Here is a 27,045-nt window from a genome sequence, read left to right on the forward strand (position 1 = left end):
ATTGCTGAAAATTGGCCATGCTTTCCAGCATGCTTTCTAGTACCATATTATTCAAATTTTTCCATTTTCCAAGGTGTCTTAGGCTTCTGATTTACCTGGACACCTGTATGGGCCATTCACTTAAGAGTTGGACTTGATGATCCTTGTGAATCCCTTCTAATTGGGAAAATGCTCTGATTCTGTAATTCTGTGAAACTGTGACAAACTTTGATAAAACTGTTGCATTGAAAATCCTTTGCTACACATGTGGAAGGGAAGGAGCAGACTTGCTGAAGTGTGAGTCTTCACAACTATAACTAAATATGACTACAGTTGTCCTTTGAATACATATACAGATAGGTACTAAGCAGTTATTGAAGTGGAAGAAAGCAATCCCTGCATTTAGGCATAGAGAGCTAATAGATTTTTTTTTTTAATTCTAGTCCTAATTAATCCTATTTTAATTATTTATCTGTATAATGGGTATTAAAATGCCACCTTGCTTTGAAGGAGTCTTAAAAATACATTAATTCCTGGTTTGGAGCTGTCTAATATTATTTCAATGAATGTCTAAAAAAAGTCTGAAGAAAGTGAGTCATTCTTACTGTTGAGGTCTTCAATGGGAAACTATATATAAGACGTGGACCCACACAGAGAATGATAAAGGCTAAAAAAAGAATTATCAGCTGCCTTACTTTGTAACTACCATCCATCCTCCTGTACTGAATTCTTGGATTATTCAGAAATATAATTATACTGTGTGTATGATGCCATGTAGAATATGTAACCTGGGATGAAGGGTGCTTAGCCAATGTTAAAGAATCTGCATTCTGGTATTTTGTAGCTTTATGACTTTGCAACATTCCTATAATGCGTAGTGAGGATCAGCAGCTCCTATTTTGTCTGTTTTATTCATTGCAGTAACTTTCCTTTTAAAAAGGCATACTGAAATCTAGAAATTATATCAACTGAAGTTATAGTCTCCCACAATCTTGTCTTACTAGGTTGGGAGCATACAGTTTTATTATCCAGTTTGTTGATAGCACTTTTCTGTTTGGAATATTAGAGGCAGAAGGGACAAGGGAAACTCACAAGTGTTCACCAGGAGTATTAGGAGAAATTTTTTATCACAAAAAAAAGTTAAATTAGAAAAAGCTAGCTCAAGAAGAAATGTGTAAACCATCAGTAAAACAGTTGCCTTGAATTAGGATAGTGGGGGCCCCAAAGAATCCCAAAATATTAGTTGTCGAATGCAGTATCCTTCTGTAGAAGGGGATAGGTGAAAATGCTCATCACAGTAGCATCAGGAAGAAGGGTGCCAGACAAGGTGGACTGACTTGCATAAAGGTTTCCTTGTGACTGAGGGACATGAATTACTAGAGTGTCAGATTACTGCACTCTGACAAAAGATATCCCAACATGCATCCTTTGAAAATCAGCTGTGAAGCAACATAGCAGAATCCTTCCATAGTGTTTTGGGACTCAGTCAGTCTATGTACTGTTAATAGTACCCTAAGAGTATATCAAACTGTCCTCTCTCTAATTTTGAAACCGTTTATTCAGATTTTTAAGAAAATGCAGTAAACTATGGGAAGAATAATCAACTTCTCAGTCAAAAAACAGAACAAGTTTACCTTTACATAGAAGACTCTTTAAAGCAAATACTAGTTGCTAGATGGGAGGGATAGTTGAAAGGGCTATATCAAGATGCTAGGACTGTATGTATGAGACCAATATGTGATTTTAAATTTCACAGTACTTGCTTTGGCTGAACACAAGTTACTTAGTTCAATTTCTCTGAAAAAGCTTCTTCAAATGGATGGGTTGTTTGGATTTTTTCTTGTATTCACTGTTAATAAAAGATTATGCCTGCCATTATATGCAAGTAATTTATGCTGGTGTAAAAATGGCATCTTCTGTGACTATTTGTAACTTCTAACTACTCAGGTATAGGTAGAAAACAGAACTATGGTAGTCTAATTACTGCTCTTGTGTTATATCTGAGGTAAACAATACAAGAACGTTTGTAGAAGGGTGAAAAGGTGTAAACAAAGCAGATAATGTGAACAGAAAGAAAGGCTACGGTATTAGAACTATTTCTGAATACAATATGTGGATGGGGAATTGGTTGCACAGGAAGAAGAAACAGATATGAAGAGAAAAAAGGACCAGAAAGTAGACAGTTTACTCTCTGTCTTACACAACCAGAAATCTGATTTTGCATTTGTTTATTTATTGAATGTGCTTGTTTATATTTTACATTTCAGAATTATAAATGTTATTGTTCAGTGGCAAGATACTTAAAATTTGTGGGCAAACTGTTTTGAAGCCTGTGGTAATTAATATTTTATATGAGATCCTGTCAATAGCTATAAAGGGGTTTTTTATAGGTTCTGGGGAACGGTTGCTGCATTATCTATAACATAGCTAGATCATGCTACATCAAATGCTACTGTTTAATATTAAAAATATGTTGTCATGAGTCAAAAAAAGAAACACTAAAAAATGCAGTGATCAGTGAATCACTACAGAGTGCAATTCTTATGTATCAGTGGCTACCCAACTGTTTTCCAAAATGGAACCTTTAATTTTTAGATAAAATTAGCATAAATGGAATGTGTTTCTCTCATTCTTTGGACTCATTCATCAGGTTGAAAGGGATTTTGAGCAACATGAAAATTGTCCCTGCCCATTACAGGGGAGTTGAACTAAGTGATCTTTGAAGATCCCTTCTAACCCAAACCATTCTGTGATTGTGGTTCTATAGAATCATAGAATTATTTAGGTTGGGAAAGACCCTTAAGATCATCAGGTCTGACCATTACCCTAGCACTGCCAAGTCCACTGCTAAGTGATGTTCCTAAGTGCCACATTCACATGTCTTCTAAATATATCCAGGGATCGTGATTGAGCATCGACCACCAATTTCAATGAAGGAAGTTTCCTCATATACCATCTGAACCTCCTCTGGTACAACTTGAGGCCATTTCCTCTTGTCCTATCACTTGTAATTTAGGAGAAGAGACTGACTCCCACCTGCATAAAACCTCCTTTCAGGTGGTTGCAGAACGTGAGCCTCCTTTTCTCCAAGTTAAACACCCCCAGTTCCCTCAGCCGTTCCTTGTAAGACTTGTGCTGCAGATCCTTCACCAGCATTCCCTTCTCTGGACTCGCTCCAGCACTTCAGTGTCTTTCTTGTGAAGGGCCTAAAACTGAATCCGGTATTCAAGGTATGGCCTCACCAATGCCAAGTCCAGGGGGATGATTCTAAATATCCTTTCTTCCATGATCTCTACCAGTTTGGGCCTGTCATCATAACTCAGTTTTGAAGGGAGTGCTTTTATATTGTGGAATATATCTTCCCAAAATTAATTTGTAAGAAAGCTAGTCCAGGGCTTCTGCCATCTGTGCAATACATTAAAAAGAAATACTTTCCAGTGCAGGCATGATATGTATTTTGCTTTTCTGGGCAGTTTTGGCCACTAGCAGAAACACTGAATCAAGAAGATCTTTCATTTCACCTAGTATGGTCATACTGATGATTCTTGAGAACTGGAGCCTCAGTTCAGATTCCCTACAATGTTTCTGAGGAGTGGGGTCTGCTTGGTGCTGAACGTAGGCTTCATGGTGCAAAGCAGTCATTCTTGAAGTCACTACATGGGAATTGAAACACATCCTAAGGTGATGCAGTAGTCCACATGTGATGTGTGGGATGACCAGTGGAACGATAATCAATCCTTCTTTATGAGAAATGCATCTCCCAAATTGTTACTGGAGAACAATAGCACTGTGTAGTGACATAAAGCGCATGGGATCACATCAGAGCGATCTGCTGGTTGCCGTGGTGACGGGAGTGGGCCTGCAAAGCCAGCCTCCTGGCTGCTGAGTTGGAAGGGATAAGAAAAACACAGCCCACTTCCCCTGTGAAATGAATTACAAGAACAAGCAAAGGAAGAAAAGAAAAATGTCAACCCTTAATCAAATGTTCTCTTATTTTTAGAAAGGGCTTGAAGAAAATGTAGACCATCTCTGCTTACCTCATGGGCTTCAGGGATTTGGCCAGTAATATCTCTGTAAATACTGTAGAAATAAATCACAGTGGTTTGTATAAGAAAAAATCACATGTAAGAGATATCTGTGTGCAGTGGGAGATGACAATCCTACCATTCCTTGTGCTTGTCTTAGCAAACAAAATCTGTAAGAATATGTTAAAATGGTTCTCAGTATAACAACTATATTTGGCAGGCAAACTAAATACACTAATTTTCACCTAAAGAAAGTTAGTATATTCTAATTTCTTATTAACTTACAATCTTTCTTACCTTTTACCCTTTTCTGCACCACTACATATCAAAAGCAGCACGTTGGACTGTGAAATACACTTAGACATAACAATTCAGTGGCACATAGAAAACACCATTCATTTTTCAATCTTTCTCATTTTTGGGAGCTGCTTCATATTTTACTATATTTAGTAATATTAAGCAAAGCAGCATGTCCAGTCAACCTAACTCTAATCTCTTAATCTCTAATTACTAGCAACTAGGTCCTGAAAATTATTTGGTCACCTGAAGGTTAGGCAGTGCTTGATTTTGCAGTGCACAGGGTGAACTCCAAATGGCCAAGTGAGGCCTCCAAGAGCATAATAAAAGCAACACTGAGCTGCAACAACTGGTGAGCATCATGATGCTTGACCGTACAGTTCCTGTCTCTGGGAGCAGGATGTCTACAATTGAATTAGGCAAACAAGACCCTGCGTAACTTAATAGGAAGAGAAAGGCAATTAAGAAAAGGGTTTGCAATGGCAAGCAGAGGAAACCAGTGAGATGCTCCAAAGCAGGAGTTATATCTGAAAGTTTTGCCTCCCTTTGCAGCCCTGCATTAGACACCATTTGTAGGCTGGATTTCCTGTACTGTTTCCTTGATCTTGACATGCAAGTCAGCCCTTTGGATAAGGACATCTGGCTCACTGTTTTCTTCCAAATTACAACAGAAGCTTGAGCACATAGCTCAGAAGTTAGGATACTTGGTTGAAAGAAATAGAAAGTCCTGAATTTTTAGCTTTTTCTCCACTTTTTATATTTGGCAGCCACTGGATGTAAACTTAGAAACATTTCTAGCAATGGCACAAGAAGACTGATTTACCACAGCCAGCTGTCACTGATCTAAATGATAACATTCCTTTCTGGCTTACTGACTAACCTTCACAGCAATTGAGTTTCAGCAGGACCAATGAATGATTCCTCCTCAATGCCAGAGTATCCTTTCCTATTAGTTGGTTCATAGCTTGCTCTTTTTTAAGGAAATTTAAGTATGAGAAAGAGAAATAAATCTGATCTCTTACCTTCTGCATGAATACTCTGATAGGTTGGTTGTGCTACGAGAAAGAAAGATAAAACCATTCTTCCTCCTTTTGACCCATTTTTAAGAAAGAGCAGCAACCAATTCATGCTGTGCTCCTGTGTTTCTGCCTTGGGCGTGCTCTGAGGCTTCCTACCAGATCAAGCTCTGATGACATCTAAGAGAAGGGCCTACTTTCTAGACACCGTCAAAGGACTGATGTGGTTTCCTAGCTGCTCTGTCTGCTCCGAACAGAGAGCTTGAACACCAGGCCACTCAAAGGTAAAGCTGCCAGTGTGAGCAGGATTCAGTTGCCGGCAGGAGGTGAAACAAGCACTTGAAGATGTCAGTCATAACTTTAGGGTGTAAGTGGGTGAAGACTGAATTATTTTCTTGAGCATGTTTTCCTTGGTGCTATTTTAGAGGCCCTTTCTGGGAATATCCTGTTTTTAAGACGTGGATTCTGCTCAGAATTTTAGAGTCAAAGTCTTTGACGCTGTGTTTTGTGTTCTCTGGGGTGATTTGGGTGGTTCACATTTTAAAAAACATGACTAGGGTTGATAAAAATATGGGGAAGGAAATACTTCTGTAAGACATTCTGGGAGGTGAGCCGAGTTTTTTCATGTCATGGAATTACAGAATAGTTTGGGTTGGAAGGGATCCTAAAGATCATATAATTTCAACTCCCCTGTCATGGGCAGGTACACTTTCCACTAAACCAGGCTGCCTAAAGCCCCATCCAAAGTGGCCTTCCACACTGTCAGCAATAGAGCATGGACATTTCCTTTGAACAACCTGTTCCAGTGCGTCACCACCCTCACAGTAAAGAACTGCATCCTCATGTCCAATCTAAATCTGTCCTCTTTCAGTTTAAAGGTATTGACCCTTGTCCTGCCACTACTTGCCCTTGTGAAAAGTCCCTCTCTGTATTTCTTGTAGGCCCCTTCCAGGTACTGGAAAGCTTCAATAAGGTTTCCCTAGAGCCTTCTCTTCTCCAGGCTGAATAACCCCAAGTTTCTCATCCTGCCTTTACAGGAGAGGTGTTTCAGCTCTGTGATCATCTTCCTGACCCTCCTCTGGACTAGATCCAACAGGACCATGTCCTTCTTATGTTGAGGGCTCCAGAGCTGGATGCAATATTCCAAATGGAATCTCACGATAGAGGAGGAAAGGGAAAGACCTCCCTTGATCTGCTGGCCACACTTCTTTTCATGCAGCCAAGGATATGGTTGGCTTTCTGGGCTGTGAGCACACATTGCTGGCTCGTGTTGAGCTTCTTGTCAACCAATACCCCCAAGCCCTTCTCCCAAACCATTCTCTGCCCAACCAGTATTTGTGCTTGGGATTGCCCTGACCTGTGTTCAGGGCCTTGCACTTGACCTTGTAGAACTTCATGAGGTTCCCATAAGCCCACTTCTCAAGCCTGTCAAAGTCTCTCTGGATGGCATTCCATTCCTCTGTGTTGACTGTGTTGTTGGCAAACTTGCTGAGGGTGCACTGAAGCCTGTTGTCCATGTTGCTGACGAAGCTGTTAAACAGTGCCAGTCGCAGCACCATCCCCTGAGGAATACCACTCATCACTGGTCTCCACTGGGACATCAAGCTATTGACCACAACTCTTTGAATGCAACCATTCAGATAATTCCTTATCCACCAAGTCCATGTCTCTCCAGTTAGAGACAAGAATATTGTGTAGTTCAGTTTCAAATGCTTTGCACAATCCAGGTAGATTACATCAATTGTTTTCTGTTATCCCCCAGTGCTGTAACTGCATTGCAGAAGACTGCCAAATTTGTCAGGCATGATTTGCCCTTAGTGTAGCCATGTTGGCTGTCACCAATCATGACCTTATTTTATTACAAAAGTTATTTTGTTATTTTATTATCACTCCTAATTTATTACACAACCACCAGTGCTAGCTCCAAGGTTAAACAGAACTGCATGTTACATGCAGAGAAGGTATTGAGCATTTTTGTTATATCTGAAAATATCATCTTTGCCCCTTCCTGCACTCAGCAGCCTTACACATTTATCGGAGTAGGGAATATTTTTCTGAGAATTTAGAAGTCTGTTAATTAGCTCACAGTAATATTGATTTTTAAAGTGGGTCCTTTGAGAAATTTAGCATCTAAGCTAAATAGCATTTATAGCAAGTAATCTGAATAATGGTACAATATAGACTCTATGGAATTTTCATTACTCAAATGAAGTGAAATTATCTTCACAATATAAATTCAAGACATTAAGATGTAATTTAGGTAAGTATTCATAATTATTTTAATTGTTATGACTAAATAGGTAGACAGAGTTGGGTCAACAACGTTAATAGTTAAGTGGGCCAAGTGCAACATCAGAGGTAATTTTTTCAATTGCCACACTATCTGTGCAGCTAATTTGCATGTGACAATTGTGTTGGTTTTAATGAATCGGTGCGACAAGGAAGAGGGGATAAAAATAGCAGAAATTCTTCCTATAAGGATCCTTGTCCCAGCTATCAGTATTGTTTAATTATCACTATAGTCTAGTTAACTATTCCTCCTGTGACTATATGATCATTTGAATGTCAATATTTGAAAAGCTTTTGATAGCATTGGTTACTTCAGGTTCACCTCTGAAAGAGCTGAATGTGAACCAGAGATCTTTAAAACTTAGGTCTTATGAGACTCAGGTCTGTTGGGACTCCTTTTTAAACTGGCCCTACTTACATCACCTTCTATTTTTATGGATAGGTTGCAAATTCATACTGGGAATTGCTATCACCCCACTATTATCTATGAGTGAAATGGCCTTTTTTTGGTTAACATTTCAGTAGTAGTTTATTATTACTTCCTGACGAAATGACACTAACATGGAAAACTTCCTTCCAGTTTTCTCTTTGTTTTTGTGGGGTTTTTAATTGCTAAGAAAGTCAGAAATGTAAAGACTGACAATAGACCAAGGTGAGGATTGAGAATGAGTATCAGTATTTTTAAAGCAAATCAATTTTGTTAAGAACATTATCAAATTTTTATTTTGCAATCTGCATAGTCCTTTCTTCCAAACATATTTTATAATCAATCCCTTTCCCCCAAGAGAATATTCCAAGTTTCTGCAAGGGAGTTTTCTAACATAGTCTTGTCAGATTTGTAGATGAAATAATTTCTGCAGTATCTTCAGGAATCTGATAAATCTTTATGACCTGAAAGTACAAGTTAGGCATTTAACTCAATAATCATTCTTACAGATCTTGTTTTCATGTTAACAGTGGCAATTCTAATGAGAGGCAACCTTTTCACTTATACTGAAGCTTACTAAATTCTGGTCGTTTGCCAGTTCTTGTTTGGAAATTAAATGTGACACATTGCCTGAAATTTTTGCACTAATAAGAAGCAGTGCTTGTTACTCAAAGCTACATTTCTGTGGTCATTTCATGCAAGTCACTAAGAAATAAACTCTTTTACCTTGTGGAAAAGCTATGCTGTGTTGAAAAATTATAAACCTTTTGGCATATGATTCAGATTATGAAAAAGTCCTGATTATTCAGTGTGTCCTTAACCACACTGCGAGATGTCTCCATTTTTTTCCCAGTCAGTTTAGATGTCAGCTATTTCAAGGGGACACAGTTTGGAAGGATATTAGGGTTAGATGAGTGAGAAATACAGCAATTCAGACTGAGGAGGCTGGTTTAAGTGAGCTATTGAGGATGTGACTCAACTGCCCTTATGGGGGACTTTGACTTGTCAGAAATTAACTGGGAGCATCACGCAGCTGGTACAACCCGGGCCAGAAGATTCCTAAAAACCTGGATGACAACTTTATGGAACAGGTCCTAAGGGAGCAGACTCAGAAACATGCCCTCTTTGATCTGCTGCTTGTCAACAGAGTGGATCTCATTAGCAAAGTGGAGATTGGTTGACAACCGTCTTGGCCACAGTGACTATAAAGCAACTGAGTTTCAAATTCCTTTTGACAGGAGGAAAAATGCCAGCTCTGGACATGAAGACAGCAGACTTCAGGCTGCTCAGGGAATTAGTATGTAAGGCCTCCTGGGAAATGTTTTTGCAGGTGCTGGTCACTTTTCAAACATCACCTCCTAAGGGCACAGGAGCAGGCAATCCACAAATGTTAGAAGTCAAGCAGGTGAGGCAGAAGGCCTGCTTGACTGAGCAGGGATCTTCTCTTGAAAATAAGGGAAAAAAGGAAGGTGTATGCGCAGTGGAAGCAAGGTCAAGTGACGTGGGAAGAATACAGAGAAGAGTACCTGCTGCTGTAGGGAGAAAATTCATGTGGCCAAATCTCAACTGGAGTTGAAGCTGGCCAGAAATGTGGGGGACAATAGAAAGAGTTTTTTCAAATACATTAATGGCAATAGACAGTATTGAAATATCATTGGCCTGTTACAGGATGAGGATGGTCACCTCACAAACAGGGACAGAGACATGGCAGAAATGTTTAACAATTTCTTTGCTTCTCTCTTCAACATGGATGATGGACCAAGGGGGTCTCAGTGCCCTGAGCTGGAGGACCATGACTGCGAGAATGATCAAATCCCATTGACCCTGAACTTGTGTGGTATCTGCTGCTCCAGCTGGATCCCTATAAATCTATGGGGCCTGATGGGATACATCAAAGAATGCTGAAAGAGCTGGCTGATGTCATCACAAAACCACTTTTGAGGATTTTTGAGTGGTCTTGGGAATCCAGAGAGGTCCCAGCTGAGTGGAAGCTCACAAATGTTGGCCCAGTTTTCAAGAAGGGCAGAAGGAAGACCACGGAAACTCCAGGCCAGACAGTCTCAGTTCAGTGCCTGCTTCGTTTGCGAAGCCTAGCCATGAAAGTTATGGGGAAGATTATTTTGGGAGGTATTGAAAAACACTTGCAGGACAATGCAGTCATTGGTCACAGCCAGCACAGCTTCATGAGAGGAAAGTCCTGCTTATCAAACCTGATTTTCTTTTATAACAAAGTAGCCCACCTCGTTGATCAAGGGAAGCCAGTTGATGTAACCCTTTTGGGTTTCAGTAAAACTTTCAATACTGTCTCTCACAGGATCACTCTGGACAAAATGTCCAGCACACAACTGGATAAACACATCATGCCATAGGAGCAATTGGCTCACAGGTCGAGCATAGAGGGTAATAGTGAATGGGGTGACATCAGACTGGAGACCTGTCACTAGTGGGGTTCCAGAGGGCTCCATCTCAGGCCCTGTGCTCTTCAACATCTTCATAAATGACTTGGATGCAGGACTGGAAGGGATACTAGGTAAGTTTGCAGATGACACAAAACTGGGAGGAGTTGTTGACTCCCTTGAAGGCAGAGACCTTGACAAATTAGAGGACTGTGCAGTCACTAGCCATGTGAAGTTCAATAGGGTAAGTGCCGGATCTGCACCTGGGATGGGGCAACCATGGATGTATGTAGAGACTGGAGAATTGTAATGGTTTGAGAGCCCCAAAATCCAATTCTCGATTACAGGAGATGAGATGCTGGAATGCAGTGCCATAGAAAGGGACCTGAGGGTCCTGGTTGATGGCTAGTTGAATATGAGTCAGTAGTGCCCTGGCAGCCAGGAGGGTCAACCATGTCCGGGGGGGCATCAGGCAAAGCATCACCAGCCGGTTGAGGGAGGGGATTGTCCCACTCTGCTCTGCACTGGTGCAGCCTCACCTTGAACATTGTGTGCAGTTTGGGGCACTGCAATAGAAGAAAGATATTAAGTTCTTAGAGAGTGTCCAAAGGAGGGCAATGGAGATGGTGAAGGGCTTTGAGGGGAAGCCGTATGAGGAGCAGCTGAGATCACTTAGTCTGTTCAGCCTGGAGAAGAGGAGACTGAGGGGAGACCTCATTGCAGTTACAACTTCCTTGTGAGAGGAAGTGGAGGAGCAGACACTGATCTCTTCTCTGTGGTGACCAGTGTCAGAATCCAAGGGAATGTCCTGAAGTTGTGACAGGGGAGGTTTAAGTTGGATATTAGAAAGAGGTTCTTCACCCAGAGGGTGGTTGGGTACTGAATGGGCTCCCCAGAGAAGTGTTCACATGACCAAGGCTGAAAGAGTTCAAGAAGCATTTGGATGATACTCTCGGTCCCATGGTGTGACTCTTGGGAATGGTCTTATGCAGGGTCAGGAGTTGGACTTGATGATATTTTGTGGGTCCCTTCCAACTTGGCATATTCTGTGATTCTGTGATGTGCTTCATAACGCTCCTTGTTCCCATTGGTACCCGATACCTGCTCCCTTCCTTTCCAGTTATTTATTTGGGGTGGCAGGACTCTGGCAATAGAGCTCTTTGGTGCTGTTAATCTGTTTTCTATCTCTGACTTCAGTCTCCAAGCATGTATAATGGAAGAACATTCCCAACTGCTCCTGCCCTGCCCCCACCTCTGTTACTTGAGTGAAAGGAATGGTGGTACTCTTGTATGCTCCAGCTATGTGTACAACCTACCATATTCTCTTTTTTCTTTTCTGTGCCAGGTCATATTTCCTGCAGTCCTGTAAGCCAAAGTATGAGGCCTGTTGCCCCAAATCCATTGAAATCTGTGCTCCTCCAGTGCCAGGTCTCAGTCAGGGTGAGATTCAGTGCAGTACACATTGGTAGAGATATTGGCAAGGCACTTCAAATACCCACCAGGCCTTGCCTGTGATACACATACACCATGATCCTACCCACTTTTATGTGTATGATGCCACCTGTACCAGCTCTTCAGAGTCCCTAATGATCTCATTATGTTGATATTGCAACAGATTACAATTGGATGGCTGGGAGAGGGCAAAGGGGAGTGTAAAGTGCTCCCTGCACATTGGGAGTGAAGCAAGCAGCAGCGCTGCCTCGTCAACACTGTGCTTACCTCAGAAGTCATCCTTCCCATACCAACACCAATTCTGTTCTTTGTCAGATCAGTTTCCAGTACATCAGAAGCATAAAATGTTACCAGAAGTTGTTGCCACCTCCAGTAGCACTTGGTATCTCCAGCTGACCTTGGTCTCAATAATGGCTGCAGAGCAAGTGAATTCAACTCAGTCTGATGAGTAGCAGCTGTTACACAGCTTTAGGTACCAGATTTACTAGTTTTCCTTCTCTAGCTGATAGAGCTGAACACTGAAAGGGCCAGCCTATAGCCAGAAGTCCCCCAAATCTTCTGTTTCTTATGTAACAGTCTTTTAGGGAGAAAGAAAGCTTTAAATGTAAAATCAATCTGTTCTTTCTCTTTTATTTTCAGTCAGTTTTCAGTCCATGTACATGAAGTGATGCATATGCATGTACCTCTCCAGCGAGATCTTTTTTCCTAGAACTTTGCAATGAAAATCTGTGAAACCTCTTTCCAACCTTTATCAGGTTTTCAGTGTATCAGGCAAGGCGAAAAACAATAGTAAGACCAAAAATCATATGCAGATGGTTTGTTCCCCATAGCTCATGTCTTCCAACCTCATTGGTTGCATTTTCACATAAGTCTAGAGATACATCTGCCAGCTATTTTAAAGCTTCTGTACCATTTTACTTAGGAGACAGAACCAGACATTAGAATTTTTCGTGACAGTTCTCAAGCACAAAAAATATACGAACAAAGATTTCAAAACATAGGTACAAAAGGAGAGATGGGAAACATACAATCATGCCTGCCACCTAATAAGTTCTTCTAATCACCATATTTTACTATCTTCAAGGACAAATCTTCAAAGTGCTTTTGTTGCTGCAGGAGATAGAATGCATATGGGCTGCTGCTTTGTTTTTTCCAAGAATCCTGAAAGTTGATCTGTTTTGATAGTAAATGAAGTTGTCTACAGGTTTGTGAAACTTGTGGTTTGATTAGATTTTAGAGGTTCTCTGAGCTGTTTAATGTATTAATATTAGGCTATTTTTAAAAGAGTATTTTTTTAATAAATCTGTCATATTCCACGTTGTTTTCTAAAGATTTGATATACATATATCTGTACTTAAATACATTTGGAATCTTGTATAAAGGACTAATCCAGAATTTTTGGCAAAGTCTCTATTCAGGTGGAAAATGCCAGAGATGATTTTGTGTTGAACAACCCAAATACATGCCAGTGAAATCTCTATCTCATAATGTACCATTATGTATTTTGTTCTGAACTTATTTATAGGAACTATCTCAGAATTTGGCAAAATTTCTGGGTTTTTAAAATTATGTTGTTTTTCATATGCCTCCAGTCTCCCACATGCAGAGTCATTTTTCCTTCGTTCTTGAACCCAACTGTTCTGTGAAACTACTGCCTTCTTACTCAGGATATTGGCTTCCTGTCTGTGCTTACAGAGAAAAAGATTATGATCTTGAGAGTTGTGCAGAACCACAAATCTGGGAGGTGCAGGGTTTGAGATATACTCTTTCCTACTTGGAACTTCAGAAGCAGGATCTTTCCAACTCATAAGACTGTTATGCATTAATAAGGCAGGAATTTCAACAGCTGAAGTGAATGAAATCTGAATCTGTCCTAGAATAAGCAGTTTTGATATATTCTTATGACTTTAATTCTGAGACATTTTCCTTTTAACTTTTTCTATAGACTTAAGAAACTACAATATCACAAAGTCTCATGTTTTCTGTAGAAAAACATAATAAGCCTAACAGAGATTGCTGTCCCATATTTCCTGTTATATGAACCTGTTTTGTATGTAAGCATATTGAAGTTAAATCTCTGGACTCAAATTCTCTAGATGTCTACTAGGATTTTTTTTTTTTTTGGCAAAAGTTTCAGCTAATGTAGCTCAACTATTTTTAAGGATGAAATAATGTGAAAAGACAGTCTTGCATTCATATTAATTTTAATTACATTTACCATGTCATCTCCACAAAGTTAATTGAGATTACATTTGGCCCAGTTTATAATAGATGGAAGCTAAGAGCAGGGAGAGAATTTCTCCTCTTTTTTCTACTCTGCTGCGAAAGGAAGTTAATATTCCTTCACTCTCAATGTAGGAGCCTATGGAAGGAGACAGGAAGAGCACAAGAGGAGTAGTCAGGTAAAAAGATAATCAGGGACTAGGATTAAGGGGAGAATGGGAGCAGATACAAGGGAGACAGGACTGTTGGGGACTTACTGTTTCTTTCTCTTCACAGGTATTTCTGCAGACCAAACAACAGCTTTCTAATACTATGAGTTTATTCCTCTGTGTTAACCAATGGTGGATTATACTGAGTATCTACATTTTCCTGTTTCCTTTTGTGGAAAGATGAAAAGTTAGTTTAGTTCCATGGCAGGCAACAATAAAGTCAGTTTTACAGGAGGGATGAGTATCTGCTACTGTTGACACTTAATGTTGACACAGCAAAAGCTCCAAAACCTGAGCACATTAAAAGACCAGGTTGTTGCCCTATTAAACTAGGAACAATGAGGCAACATGAATTCCAGGCTTTCCTGAGTTTTAAATACTTGATTTTGTAACCTTGACATAGCTTTAAAAAATACATTAAATTATATATAAGGAAAAAATAGCAAAGAATTAATAAAGTAATGCTTTTTTTGCTTGGCAGCAGCTATGTGCAAATTGACAGGATTTTTCCTGTGCCTGCTAGTTTAATTGAGTTTTAAACATTGCAGTATTTGAAGTTGGATGCCAAGGTTACTGACACCAGTAAACAGTGATGAGTACACCATGATTGTGTGTAAACATCATGCAATGATGAAAGGTGAAATCTGAAAAACAGTGAAGTGAAATGAAATTAAAGCTGCAAGCAAAATAGCTGCATTTATTAAAATGAATGAAAATGTGTAGCCTTTGTTTTGGACTGGATTCTCAGTTTCCTTAAATCCATTTATGCTAGCTATTTCCAGTATCTGGAGAATCTAGCCCAAAATGGAAGGGTTTTTTCCTGAGTTCTTCCTCTAAGTTTACAGCCTCCTTTATGTTATTTAAAAGAGAAAGGCAGAAAGGGGGAATTATATTTTGTATGTGTTTACTAGGGAGATGAAGGGCATATTAACCCCTCCTCATCACTATCACTATTTGCACAGTCTGTGCTGCATGCACTCTCATCGTGTGATCTGCTTAAACCAGCATGATTGCACAGCTTCTCCCTTTAGAACAGGTCTCTGCCTGCCCTGTTCTGAATGCTGTATGAAGATTCTTTCAGGGTATGATCTGCAGATTCCTAGTCTTAAATCATACCACTTACTGTGAAATATACTTTTAAATATAGTAGCTTTGCAAGGTTTCCATGACTGCCTTAAAAAGACATCTCCCAGATTTTTCAGGGTACTCTGCGGAGCAGCACTTGAGAGTCCTCAGAAGTACCCCTGTAAACTAATCAGTCCATCTGAAAAGAGTGAAGATTTAGCAGCTGAACAGGGTGAAGTGTTGCATATTCCAGTGTGCTTTTTGAAAGAAATTCATGTTGCTTTGGAACAGGAGATTTGATATTCAGAAAGAATTTATATCCTTTATTAGAGCCCTGACTCAGCAAAGTATTTAAGCATGTTCTGTTATGCCCCTATTAGCTTTTCATTTTGCTGCTTCTTAAGAGCTGTAGTGAGTCAGAAGCAGCAAGCCAAATGGAAAGGGAGAGATGTTTTCATGGATTTGCTCACATAAAACCTATTTCATGATGATTTAAATTAGTACGAATAATAAGAATTTTTGCTTCTAGCAAATCAGTGTCATGAGACTCCAACAGGGCTAAGAGATCAATACAGATCATCTGTTTTTTGCAGGTTTTGTTTTCAACTATAATAGTTAAAAAATTTTTAAAAATAAAATATACATTAAAAAAAAAAAAGCTGAGGTTTTATCTGAAATGAAGAGGTCAGAAAAGGAGTCCAAGATTGCTAGCCTACTTTAAATTATTCTGATCTGATCTCTTGCTGGAATTCCCCTTTTGGGCTACTGCTTTGCCTCCTATGATTCCAAATAGTAACTGCCAGCTCATCAAGTGTATCTTAACCTTCAAATAGTGAACTTACTCTAGGTGATGTCAGACTCCTTGAATGTAGGAATTATATTATCCTATTTCTGTATCTCTAGGTCCTCTCCTACTGCTAGCAATTCGTAAGAAATGCTTGAATTATGTAGGCTTATTTTATGAACTTTTGTGAGCAATTATTTAGTGTATTATTTGAACAGATGGTCTTTTTCAGCTATTTGCATGTTAGGAATTATTTGACCTGCCCACAAGCAGGGAGATTAGAGCAGTGACAAGTAGTTAGGATTGTACTGGTACAGTTAAATTTAGGGGGATGGGGACTGTGTGGGATCTGTTGATACCACTCACTTTCTTCATCGTTTTATTAACAAGGAACTAAATCATTTTATTCTCATCCACTCTGTTCATCTTATTCTGTTTTAAATTTTTTTCAATCTAGAGAAAAATGAACATCATGTATAGCTGAGTGAGGTAGGAGGTGAATTGAAAAATTGTGAGCTTCTGAATATTTCTGTAGTCATGTCCTTGGTGCCAGTCAAATGAAAGAAGGTTCACATCTGGTATTTGGCTTGAGTGAGAGCTACAATTTCTCCACTGGCAGTGCTGCCAGCAGTATAGTAATTGTCCATGGTTTCAAGCACCTTCCACCATATTTTGTCATCGTGAAAATGAATGCAATCATCAGTAATTTATTATTCTTGTCAGATGCTATAAATTAAGCAAAGTATTATCTTTTAAATGCAACAGAAGGGCTTGTTTCAGGCTATTGAAGGCATCTGTTATTTTTTCATTTTTATTACACTATTTTTTTCCAATTTTTAGGGAAGCAACGTGATGGAGGACCAGGATCTCTTGGAAATAGGAATCCTTAATTCTGGGCACAGACAGAGAATACTCCAAGCAATCCAGCTTCTCCCAAAGGTATAGTTTCTGTTATTATCTAGATGAGGGAACTAACTTAACATTATTTAAAACATTTTTTTTAATGGAAATAAACATAACTCTCTACTGATTTTGTAGACATGTTTTTTGCATATGCAACCATGGCATAAAATAATGTCATTACATTGGACTCCCTTTATATAGATTGACAAAGCAAAGGAAAGTAAAATTTGTAATTTGAAGTGATGCTGTTTCAGCTTTATTTTAATTATTTTTGGTTTTACAGCCTGTTGATAGACTGTCATTACATATGTGTAAATAAGGCTGTTCATAAATCCTAGACTGTTTGTCTCTTACATAGCAGTTGCCCTGGAAATATTTTACCCTTCATATAAGTATTCTTAAAAACGTTGGATGAAAAATTGTTTTCCTAATACCTGCCTTTTATGTTAGATGCAGAGATTTCCTTCAGGTTTCATATTTGATTTGTTGCAATGTATATGAATTTTGCTTCTCAGCTGTGGACAGAATAACTTGCAATCATTTTTCCGATCATTTTTTGTGCTAGACAATTTAAACTGTAGATTTTAAAATTGACAGTAGAAAGAGATTGCTCTTATATTCTGCTTACCAGAATATATCAATGGAGGCTTCTACTACCATTCCAAACAAGAGAGACAGTGGACCTAGCATAAAATACCATCATTTTAATTAGGAAAGCTGTATAAGGAGAATGAATGAGGAGTAGCAGAGACCAGTAAGGCTCAGAAGGCTGCCACATATGATAGGGATACTTTGTACAAAATACTGGGACCAGAATAAAAACAACTCTAAAGTGCATTGAGAGTTCTGGTAGCAGCATGTGTAAAATAACTGAGATAAAGATTAGTCCACTTGCAGCTTCATATGGCTGGAGAATGAGAAGAGTTATTAAAGGACTTTTGAGTCTAGAGCATGAAGCTGATGTTGCTGGAAGAGGCTTTTTGAGGCATCAAGGCTTACTGGATGGATGACTTGTAAAAGAGAACAAGGGTGTCTTTTGTATGGTAAAATCAGAAGTTGCTAAACAATATCTTTATCTGAAGGTGCTAGTCAATCCATACATATTACAATATGAGTCTAGGCACTGAAACACGAAAAATCATTAAAGATAATAATTTTCCACATACAATATTAGACGAATGAGATAAAGGGTACAATTAATAGAGTATATAAAAGTAACATTGGATGAATTACAATTGACATTAAAGATTTAACTGTGAATTTTTTAATTTTTCAGCAATGCTATCATTCAAACAAAATTTTTGTAATCTTAATCCAAGCTTGTAGGTGATGATATACTTAATCTGTTTTTCATACTTCTTAGAGAGATCAACTTTCATATATTCTTGTTTACATTTTTCAAAATTAATGAATAGATTATTAATGCATCAGCATCTTAGTGCTATCTGCACTCAGTGGCTGGTGTTTATGAAAATATTGTTGATATTATCTGCTTTTGGAGATTTCACTAATGCTGAGACCAGATTTTGTTATAAAAGTACAAACGAGGTATTTTTAAAGTTTTTTTAATGTGAGAAAGGACATAATCAAGATTTAGAGGTAATCTTGAAACCAGTTTAGAACAAGATGGTTATGCAGTTACTTGGAAGAATTCTGGATGGCTTGAAGCATGGGCTGAATAATGGTGAGGTAGTTTTCTGCATCTTCCCTGTTGAGCTAAAAAACCCCAGTCCTTAAGAACCATGTTTTTAACATGTCTTTGATGCCAAGTTTTTACACCAAAACAAAGGCAGTCAAAAGCTGAAGCTGTGCGTCGCATTTCTTCACTTAAATGACTCAGCAACGTAAAAGAGCTTACATAGTAAAAATACATAATTTCTTATACAAAAGTGAGTTCTTTTGAAGGCACAACTGTCGGAATAGTTATTGTAAAGTAAGACATGCAGGTATCCCCAGAAATGCCAAGGCGGTGGAAAGAATTCAGAAAGTTTATTTAGAAGTCCAGAAACTTACAAAATACCTGACAGTGTAGTTTCTGCACTGGGCCCAGGGAGAAAAAGGTGAGTTACTACCCTCTTAAGGCCTCTTTATCCTCTGTGTTTCTCCCCTGCCTTTCCAAGGCCTCTGTACATGTCTGTTAGGGCTATTTCTCTCTGGCATAGGAGAGAGAGATAACACAGCTCTCTCTGCCACTCCCTCTGGACTGCAGAAGGCAAAAAAAGCATCTAACCCTCTCAAGAAGGCACTTTGCAGGCTTCCTAAGTGTAATCAACAATGTCTAGCTTTCCTCTTACAAATTCTTCTGAGAGAAAACTATCCCTACAGTTATGGAGCCCAAAAGTTGGGATCATGGGTAGTTTTATCTAATGTAACTCACCCTTGCTGTATTCACAACAGCTTGTTAAAGACATAAAACACTTCCACATCCTGCAGTGAACTGTGGAACGTTTCTGTATATTTATTCATTTGTTGTGAAGTTCAGCTCTGTCATCATGCATTCAAAATCATATATACCATCTAAATACTTTAAGACCTCAAATGATAATTGGAGTCACACTAATTTGAATCCCATTAGATAAAAATTCTTTTAGTTTGTTTGTTTTGAACATTTACCTCTTTTCTGTTTCTCATTTAATTTAAAACTTGATGACTCCTTGTTTTTTACTACTTAATAACTATGCTGATGATGTTATTTTTAGTTTTACTATTAATGTTTCTTGTCTTCAGATACTTTGTAGCTCAGATTTTGATGTGGAAGTTAAATGCTTTAAAAAACATCTATGGAACAACACTTCCTTAAAGCCATATACTCAGGCAGCATTGAATAAGCTTAGAGGGTAAAAATCAAGCAACAAATCTATTTTTAAAGCTCTTTTTGTTAGTCTGATCAATATTCAACTCTACAGCCTGGAAATGCAACAGGCATTTAGTAGCTGGAAGGAAAGGCTGTCTTTTTTACTCATAATTGCTGCCTTTCTAAAAAGAAATGAATTTCTATATGTCAAATACCAGTATTCTGATTAGAAACCATGCTCCAGAGCTTGAAGTAGTTTTAAATAGGGAAAAAACACCCACATATTTGTCTGAATATAGATAATTAATCATTGTAATTTCTTATGCACTATTTAACTGGTATAAAAAGATATGTTTACCTGGATTTCTCAAAATATTTTCCATGATGATTCTGTATTTGGGGAGAACATTTCATAGGAAGGTAAACTGATATGTTCACCAATAGGTAGATAGAGTTGGAATCTTTCAGTTAGAATTATTCTTTTCAAAATACCATCTATTTTTGTTAGATTAGAGCTTGTAGCCCAAATTCTTATCTTGTACCAATATAATTTAGGTTATTCAAGTTTCACATTAATATTAACTGGAGCACTTCATGGCTTATTATTATTAGATAAGGTTAAGACAGTCCATTAGAAATATAATTTGTAAAGTTAATTCTTGAAGTGGAAATATTTTATACATGACATCAGTCTTAGAGCAAATTTCATAGCAGAGTTTAATATTGCATTTAAGATTTTTTGTGTGAAAAAATGAAATCAATAAATGTTTGGAGAAGAATTTTATATGTTTTATAAATGAGAAAAGAGTTGTGTGCAATGTATGCTTAATTGACTAAGAAAATAATAGCAGTCATGACAAAATTTTAGTCACACTTAAGTTCCATAGGAAACTTAGGGAGCATTGTCAAGTTATTTCAGCATCCCAAACATATGTGCAAGTGACTTCTCGGTGGGTTCCTCAAAAACTAATATATTTTTTAAAAATAACAATTATCCTAGCTTATCTCAGAACTTTTCAAAGAAAAAGAATTGGTTTTGTGTGGGATGCTCAGTGTATGGCTGCTTCTCCCAGCACATAATGGGAACACATTCTCTCATTTGACAGATGGAAGAAAGATGTTCACTGAGAGCAGCTTTCTTCTGGCTTCAGAGCTATTCTTAAAGCAGCTTGTTCCTTCCTGCATAGAGAGGTCTCAGTACAAAGCAAGTTCGGGAATAGCAGTGGTGTGCAGGCAGCCAGCCTCTTTCTTGGGTGCTTTGCAGAACTAGACAAGAAGTAGGATTTGATCAGGCTATGAGTACATGCTGTCTGTGAGTGGTGTTATATGAATGGTAAAGCTGTGCTTCCAAAAAGTGCTGGACTTATTACTCATATTTAGCACTCTTCTGTGCAAGCACAGTAAGTCTGGCATTTAGGAAAACAGAAGTACTGTGCATATGCTCATTAACTATGCTGTGTATGTAACAGAGAAAGACCACATCATGTGTTTGCTGTTGCTATATTGCTATTCGCTTAGACACCCCAGAGCTCAGTAAGCTGATTTCAATCCTGGTGTTTAATAATCTCCCATTTAGCACTTCCATTCCTAAAGACAGTTTCCAAACTAGGAGATGCTGCAAAATGATGTCATAATGTTTATGACCCTTTCTGACTGTGACTCCTTGCTTCTGGTCTGCTGGAAGTGAAGATGAAAAACAGGGGTCAAAGGAAGTGCTTTCTACCCTGCTGTTTTCCCTCCTTCTTGTGCCTCTGGGATTTACTTTCCTGGTTTAAAAGGAGACCACTCACACTCTCATTACACTACTTGCAAGACCTTTAACCATAAGGACAGAAAAAAAGTGTTAGAATCCAGCATAACACATGAATTTTTTAACTCTGAAATACAAATGTGTAGTCTAAATTATTTAAGTAATGCAGCACAATAGGAGTGGATCAGTAACACAAAGCAGTTAGATGTGTGCATGCTATAGTTCAAGGTGTTTACTTCAGATTAGCTTTAGACTGGTTCCATAGACCAAATACCTCCTCTAGGCATGTGCTTCAAAACTACCTGATGAAAGGAGTATCACAAACATTTTCCTTCTTAACTGAGCCTATCAGTGAGCCACTCTAGACATGACATGCTGTCATTTATCTGTATCGTGTAGATAACAATAGCATGCTGCTGGTCCTACCACCATTGCCCATACATATGTCTCACTTACTTCCTGCTTCTTTTATACTTTCTTATTTGTGATTGACTCTGCAACATCTACTGATTACACTGAGAATAGTCAGTGAGAAAACACTGTTCCCTTTTTTTGGTAACCATACTAGGATGACAACCTGAAGGACTTTTTTATGAGGTCAAAGGCCATAGGTTCCACTTAGTCCACAAGTTCCAGATTTAGATCTCTTAAGATAACATTGTATGCAATGGATATGTCCTGAACTGTTGCATTCGTTATCCTCAGCAGCACTGACTGAGAACTGTTCTTCCCTTGTCCCACACATTGTATTTGATGAAGAACTAGGAAGTCTGTTCACTGTTCTGGATGTGGAACTGTTTATACTTCTCCAGAAAAAGAGAAAGAAAGAAAAAAAGGAAAAAAAAAGAACATGTTTTCCTTTAAATTTGAAATACAGATTCCAACTTCATAAACTGTAGAAATTACAATTCTGACAATCTTAGGCAGGAAACTCTGAACTAATTCTGGATCTACCACTGGGGCAAGATCCTGAATCAAGTAGAGCTGTGGAGTGTGCCTGTACCATCTTTTTCTAGTAAGCTCCACAGGAAGACAGAAGACTTTTGATTAGCAGAAAGAAAAAATATTAATAGAACACAAGCTTTAATAGTTAACTTTTAAAATATGTGACAGGGTAGACAGAACAGAAAACCAAAAGGTTTATATAGAGTTCTTCCTCACCCACTGTGTCTCTGCAGTCAGGTCCCTGTTTTCACTCAGTGTCTTTTTCAGCAGCAGCAAATGCAAAGTCTTCTCAGGTCCTTAGGGTTTTGTACCCATCCTCTGCGAAAGCTGCTCCTCTGCCCCTGACTGCAGGCTCGATTTCTGCCCAGGCACTGCAGGCACAAGCTCCACATGGTCCCACTGTGCCAGCCAGGCCCTCTGGTCTTCAAAGTGTCGCTCTTCTGAGCTTCTCTTTCAATGATCCAGAGGAGGAATGATCTCCTCTTCCAACAACATGACTCCAAGTGATCATATTTGTAAAGTAAGTAATATGTAACAGACAACTCACAAATACAGAGGAAAAAAAAAGGACTGATATATACAACATTACAATAATCCAAAATTACTTAGCTTGGTAGTTTATAGTTTCATATAAGTTCTAAAAAACACTGCTTAGATCTCTTGGGTGGGCCAGTGGTGTAAAAGAAAGGACTATATGCTTGCTAAAAAGATCTTTCTTCCAAACCAACATAAGCATAAAATCATAGCCATCATTTAAAAAGCAGTGCAAGTCAAGTAATCTCATCCTTCTTTTACAGTGGATAAAAAGCTTGATTTTAATACACACAGTGTTAAGATCCACCAGATAGTGATATTACCTGTGGAGAACATAGTATTAGTTCCCCATCTGTCTGAGAAGATCAGAGAAAACTGGCAATAGTCTGTGTTACTGAATTTGCCTTGATGCTTCTGGTGCATATATGATTACTTTGAAGCTCTATTTGTGTTTGACTACCTTTTAGAGGCAAAAACTTAAGTACCTTTTAACCTAATGTAAAATACGGTATATAATCACAGCAGTGATGCACCTTTAAAAAGTTGTTGTACAGTCTCTTGTGAAGGATTTCTCAACCCATTAAGATGCTACTTGACATTACTATTTTATTATGAGAAACAGCTCTTTCTGGCTTCTGCTTTCTATTCATTTCAAAGGAAGTGATACTAGTAAAGATCAATAGGACCTAGGAAAGAAATCTCATATGGTTTGTGTCTTCTTCCACACTCCTTTTTATATTTTCGTAAACATTTCTTTTTCTCTAAATCCTATGGGCTTCAATTCCTCGCCTTTTCTACAGTCAGCGTGGAAAAGTTTTCTGCAGTGAAAGAGCTAACATTGGTATTGTTCTCTAACGAACCAAATTAATTAGTAGTAGTGTCTGTGGAAGAACGATACTCCCCCTATTTATGAGCAGTTAATATTTGAAACACTGTCATGACTTGAAGCTCAGAGATTTTACACTGATCTGAGTCAAACAGTATGCACATTGCTTAGGTGTTTGACACCACTGGTGCATATGTTGTAGCTGATGCAAAATGATTGAAATATTATACATGGAAATACACTCAGTAGATAGGAGAGAGTTCTTCTTTCAGAAAAAAATCACAGCAAATAACATCAGGAAGGAAGTCTACAGGATCTAAATGATCTGAGAGGAGTCTAAGAATAGTCTCCGAATCACAGAATAAAGTGCAGTATAGAAGAAAAAATAGTCTAAGCGCTATGACCTGTTAATGAGGACTGGGATAAGATGCAACTAAACTGGAATTCTCATAAAGTAAAAGGACAGCACTTCCAGAGAGATCCTTCAAAGAGTTTTTATTTCAAAACTCAGTAACATTTTATATGAAAAGCAGATACTATTAATGATACTGTCACATCTATATAAACTATATCCGTCAGTAAGTATGTAAAAGGAAAACATTCAGCCAGCTATGAATGACAGTTAATAAGCTAGTTGATGTTATTAACAGACAGAAAAAGACCTTCCCATACAAGAGGACAGATACTGAAAGTTTATTAATTTTCATATACTGGACACATTTTAGAAAGTCTCTTTTAGATAAGAGGGTGTTCTTAGTTCATGAGAAAACAAAATATTGCTTTTGTGATGAAACTAATAGCATATATTCTAGTTCTGAGATTAATTTTCTGCGATAGGAACAACTGTCCTGCCATGGTAGGTAGGCTCAGGGAGGGAGCTCAGGGGGACAGTGGGCTGGAAGCACTGGGACAAGGCAAGTAAAGGCAGGGACAGTGGCAGTGACTCTGAGCAGCTACATCCCAGAGCAAATCCACAGGACATCCATAGGGATGAGAATGGGACAAGGTCAATCTGGAGGGTGACTCAGTGGTTGAGGATCAGCAAGGTGCATGGCCAGGCACAGACATACCTACAGCATAGCTCAGGCAAGTGTCAGGACATGGACCTGAGATCACAGGCAGCTCCTGCAGAAGGTGGGGTGGCCCTGTCTAGACTTCTCCCCACTCTTCCTCACACTGATCCAAGGCTATGCAGCTGCAGTACCTGCAGCATGGCCTTGAACAAAGGCAACCAAATCTCTGGGATAGGAAGAGGGAAAATACTTGCAGAGTGTTCTGCTGCCCAAAAACAGACCAGTGTTTCATGTAGGCTGTTGAGTGACCAAATCCAAACAGTGAAATTGTCAAATCCATTTCACTTGTTCTCAGCCTCTTGCTTATTGTTCACCTGTGTTTACTTGCCTGCAGCCATATTAGAGGAATATCTGTTTTAACAACCCTTTTGTTGAAAATCTCCAGTGGGAATTGAGAATTTAGAAACTAGAGGCTGTTGAGTTACCAAAATTACAGACCAGACTGTGTGGGTTTTCTCAATCAACAGGTCAAAAAAAAGTCATATTAAAATCAGAATTTATTAAAGATCAAGTAGTAATAAACAAAAGAAATAATTTGCATAACATACCCCATCTGGATACATTGAAAATTGTTTTGATGGTGCTTTGTTTTGCTTTGTTAGACAAAGGAAACAAAAATACCTCATATTTTCCAAACTCATTTGTTCCTTATTGGCCTTGTATGTCTTCATATCTTCTCTATATAAGATTTTTCTTCTTCTGTTTATCAGGTTCTTGCTTTTCAAGTGTCACCTGTTTAAGCATACCTTGTTTAAAATCAGCTCTTGAAATAAGATTCCTAGGAGTCAGAGCTCCCAGGATCCTCAATGTTTTAGCAGTCTGCTGGACAGATTACTATCAATCTAATATTTAAAGCAAATCTGAATGACGATGAAAGAAGAATTTGCCATGCTTTTGACATAGAATAATTTAATTTTAAATTAGGATGAAAATAAATTCCAAAATGTCAGGTTCAACAACAAAACTGAGCTCTCACTTTCCGGTATGACTCCTTTGTTACAGGAGTGACCTGAAAGGCTTAATTCCTTTTGTTAATTATATGATTTCTCTTGTCTTTCCTTTATGATTTAAGATAATGATTTCACTACATCATTTAAATATTTTATACCCAGCGTCTGCAGCAAAAGAGTAAACTGTCATATTCACGGTGCAATGTGCCTGCATCACTGCTCTCTGATACTGCAGGAAACCAAGATCAAGATCACGACATGCTGGCTTTCTGCATTTGAACAGACAGATCGATGAGCAGTACAGTGGCTTTCAAATGCAGACTTTAATTTTCTTTTCTCTGCTTTGAATTCAAAATTTATTTCAGATAAACTGTGGGAAATAAATTGGTTCAGGCAAGATATTAAGATCAGAATTCTGTCCTTTTGAAATTACTTTGTCACTCACTTCAAACTTAAGCTCAAAGCATTAGGTTTCTGTCAAACTTCCCTTGTTTCTCCTAAGTAGGAATGTATATAAGCAGGCAGAAATGGGAGGCTGGCTTTCACTATTCGCAGTGTCACCCTTGCACAGTCAGGAGATCCTATGCAAAACACAAGGTTTCTAAACCTTTAAAGCTTCTTAACATTTTACCAGTTCAGTGTATTATCAAGTTAGCAATAGTTACACTTCTGTAGAAAGATGATATGCTTATAATACTGTTGAAAATTGAGGCTATTGCATAATTTTTTCTACTTCATTCCACTTCTATTTCTGCCACTATTGTAGATTGCTTTAAAATTCATAAAAACAATATGGCACAACAAACTGCACAGGTAGAGGCTTTATACATTTTTATCTTTAATGGCTAGCTTGAAAGTCTTCACTTTTGTCACTGAGAGGCAATTGGAAAAGAGAAATTGCAGCTTTTTACTTCTTAGTAGCTTAACAAAATTCAGAAAAATAAGATGCCAGTGGTATTTCTTAGTTTTTTATGAAAACAAGATTTATGAGATTAGGTGACTGTGTTGCTATAAAAGCAAGTGGTGCACTTCTGTGCACATCATTCTGTCAATTCCATTCCAATAATATCTGATTCGATTGTCCGCTCTCAAACCACTTTACAGACAG

The 27,045-nt window shown here is 38.3% G+C and overlaps 1 protein-coding gene across 7 annotated transcripts in view; it reads left to right on the forward strand.

Annotated features, from left to right (window-relative positions):
• ANKS1B (ankyrin repeat and sterile alpha motif domain containing 1B) overlaps nucleotides 1-27,045 on the forward strand; it is a 420,219-nt gene that overhangs the window by 236,677 nt on the left and 156,497 nt on the right. For all 7 annotated transcript variants that reach the window (XM_064655362.1, XM_064655363.1, XM_064655364.1 and 4 more), the window contains one exon: nucleotides 17,003-17,101. In XM_064655362.1, coding sequence (XP_064511432.1) covers nucleotides 17,003-17,101 — 99 coding nt within the window. The remainder of the gene's footprint in view (nucleotides 1-17,002; nucleotides 17,102-27,045) is intronic.

This window comes from Pseudopipra pipra, chromosome 5, assembly GCF_036250125.1.
Source record: "Pseudopipra pipra isolate bDixPip1 chromosome 5, bDixPip1.hap1, whole genome shotgun sequence".
NCBI lineage: Eukaryota > Metazoa > Chordata > Aves > Passeriformes > Pipridae > Pseudopipra > Pseudopipra pipra.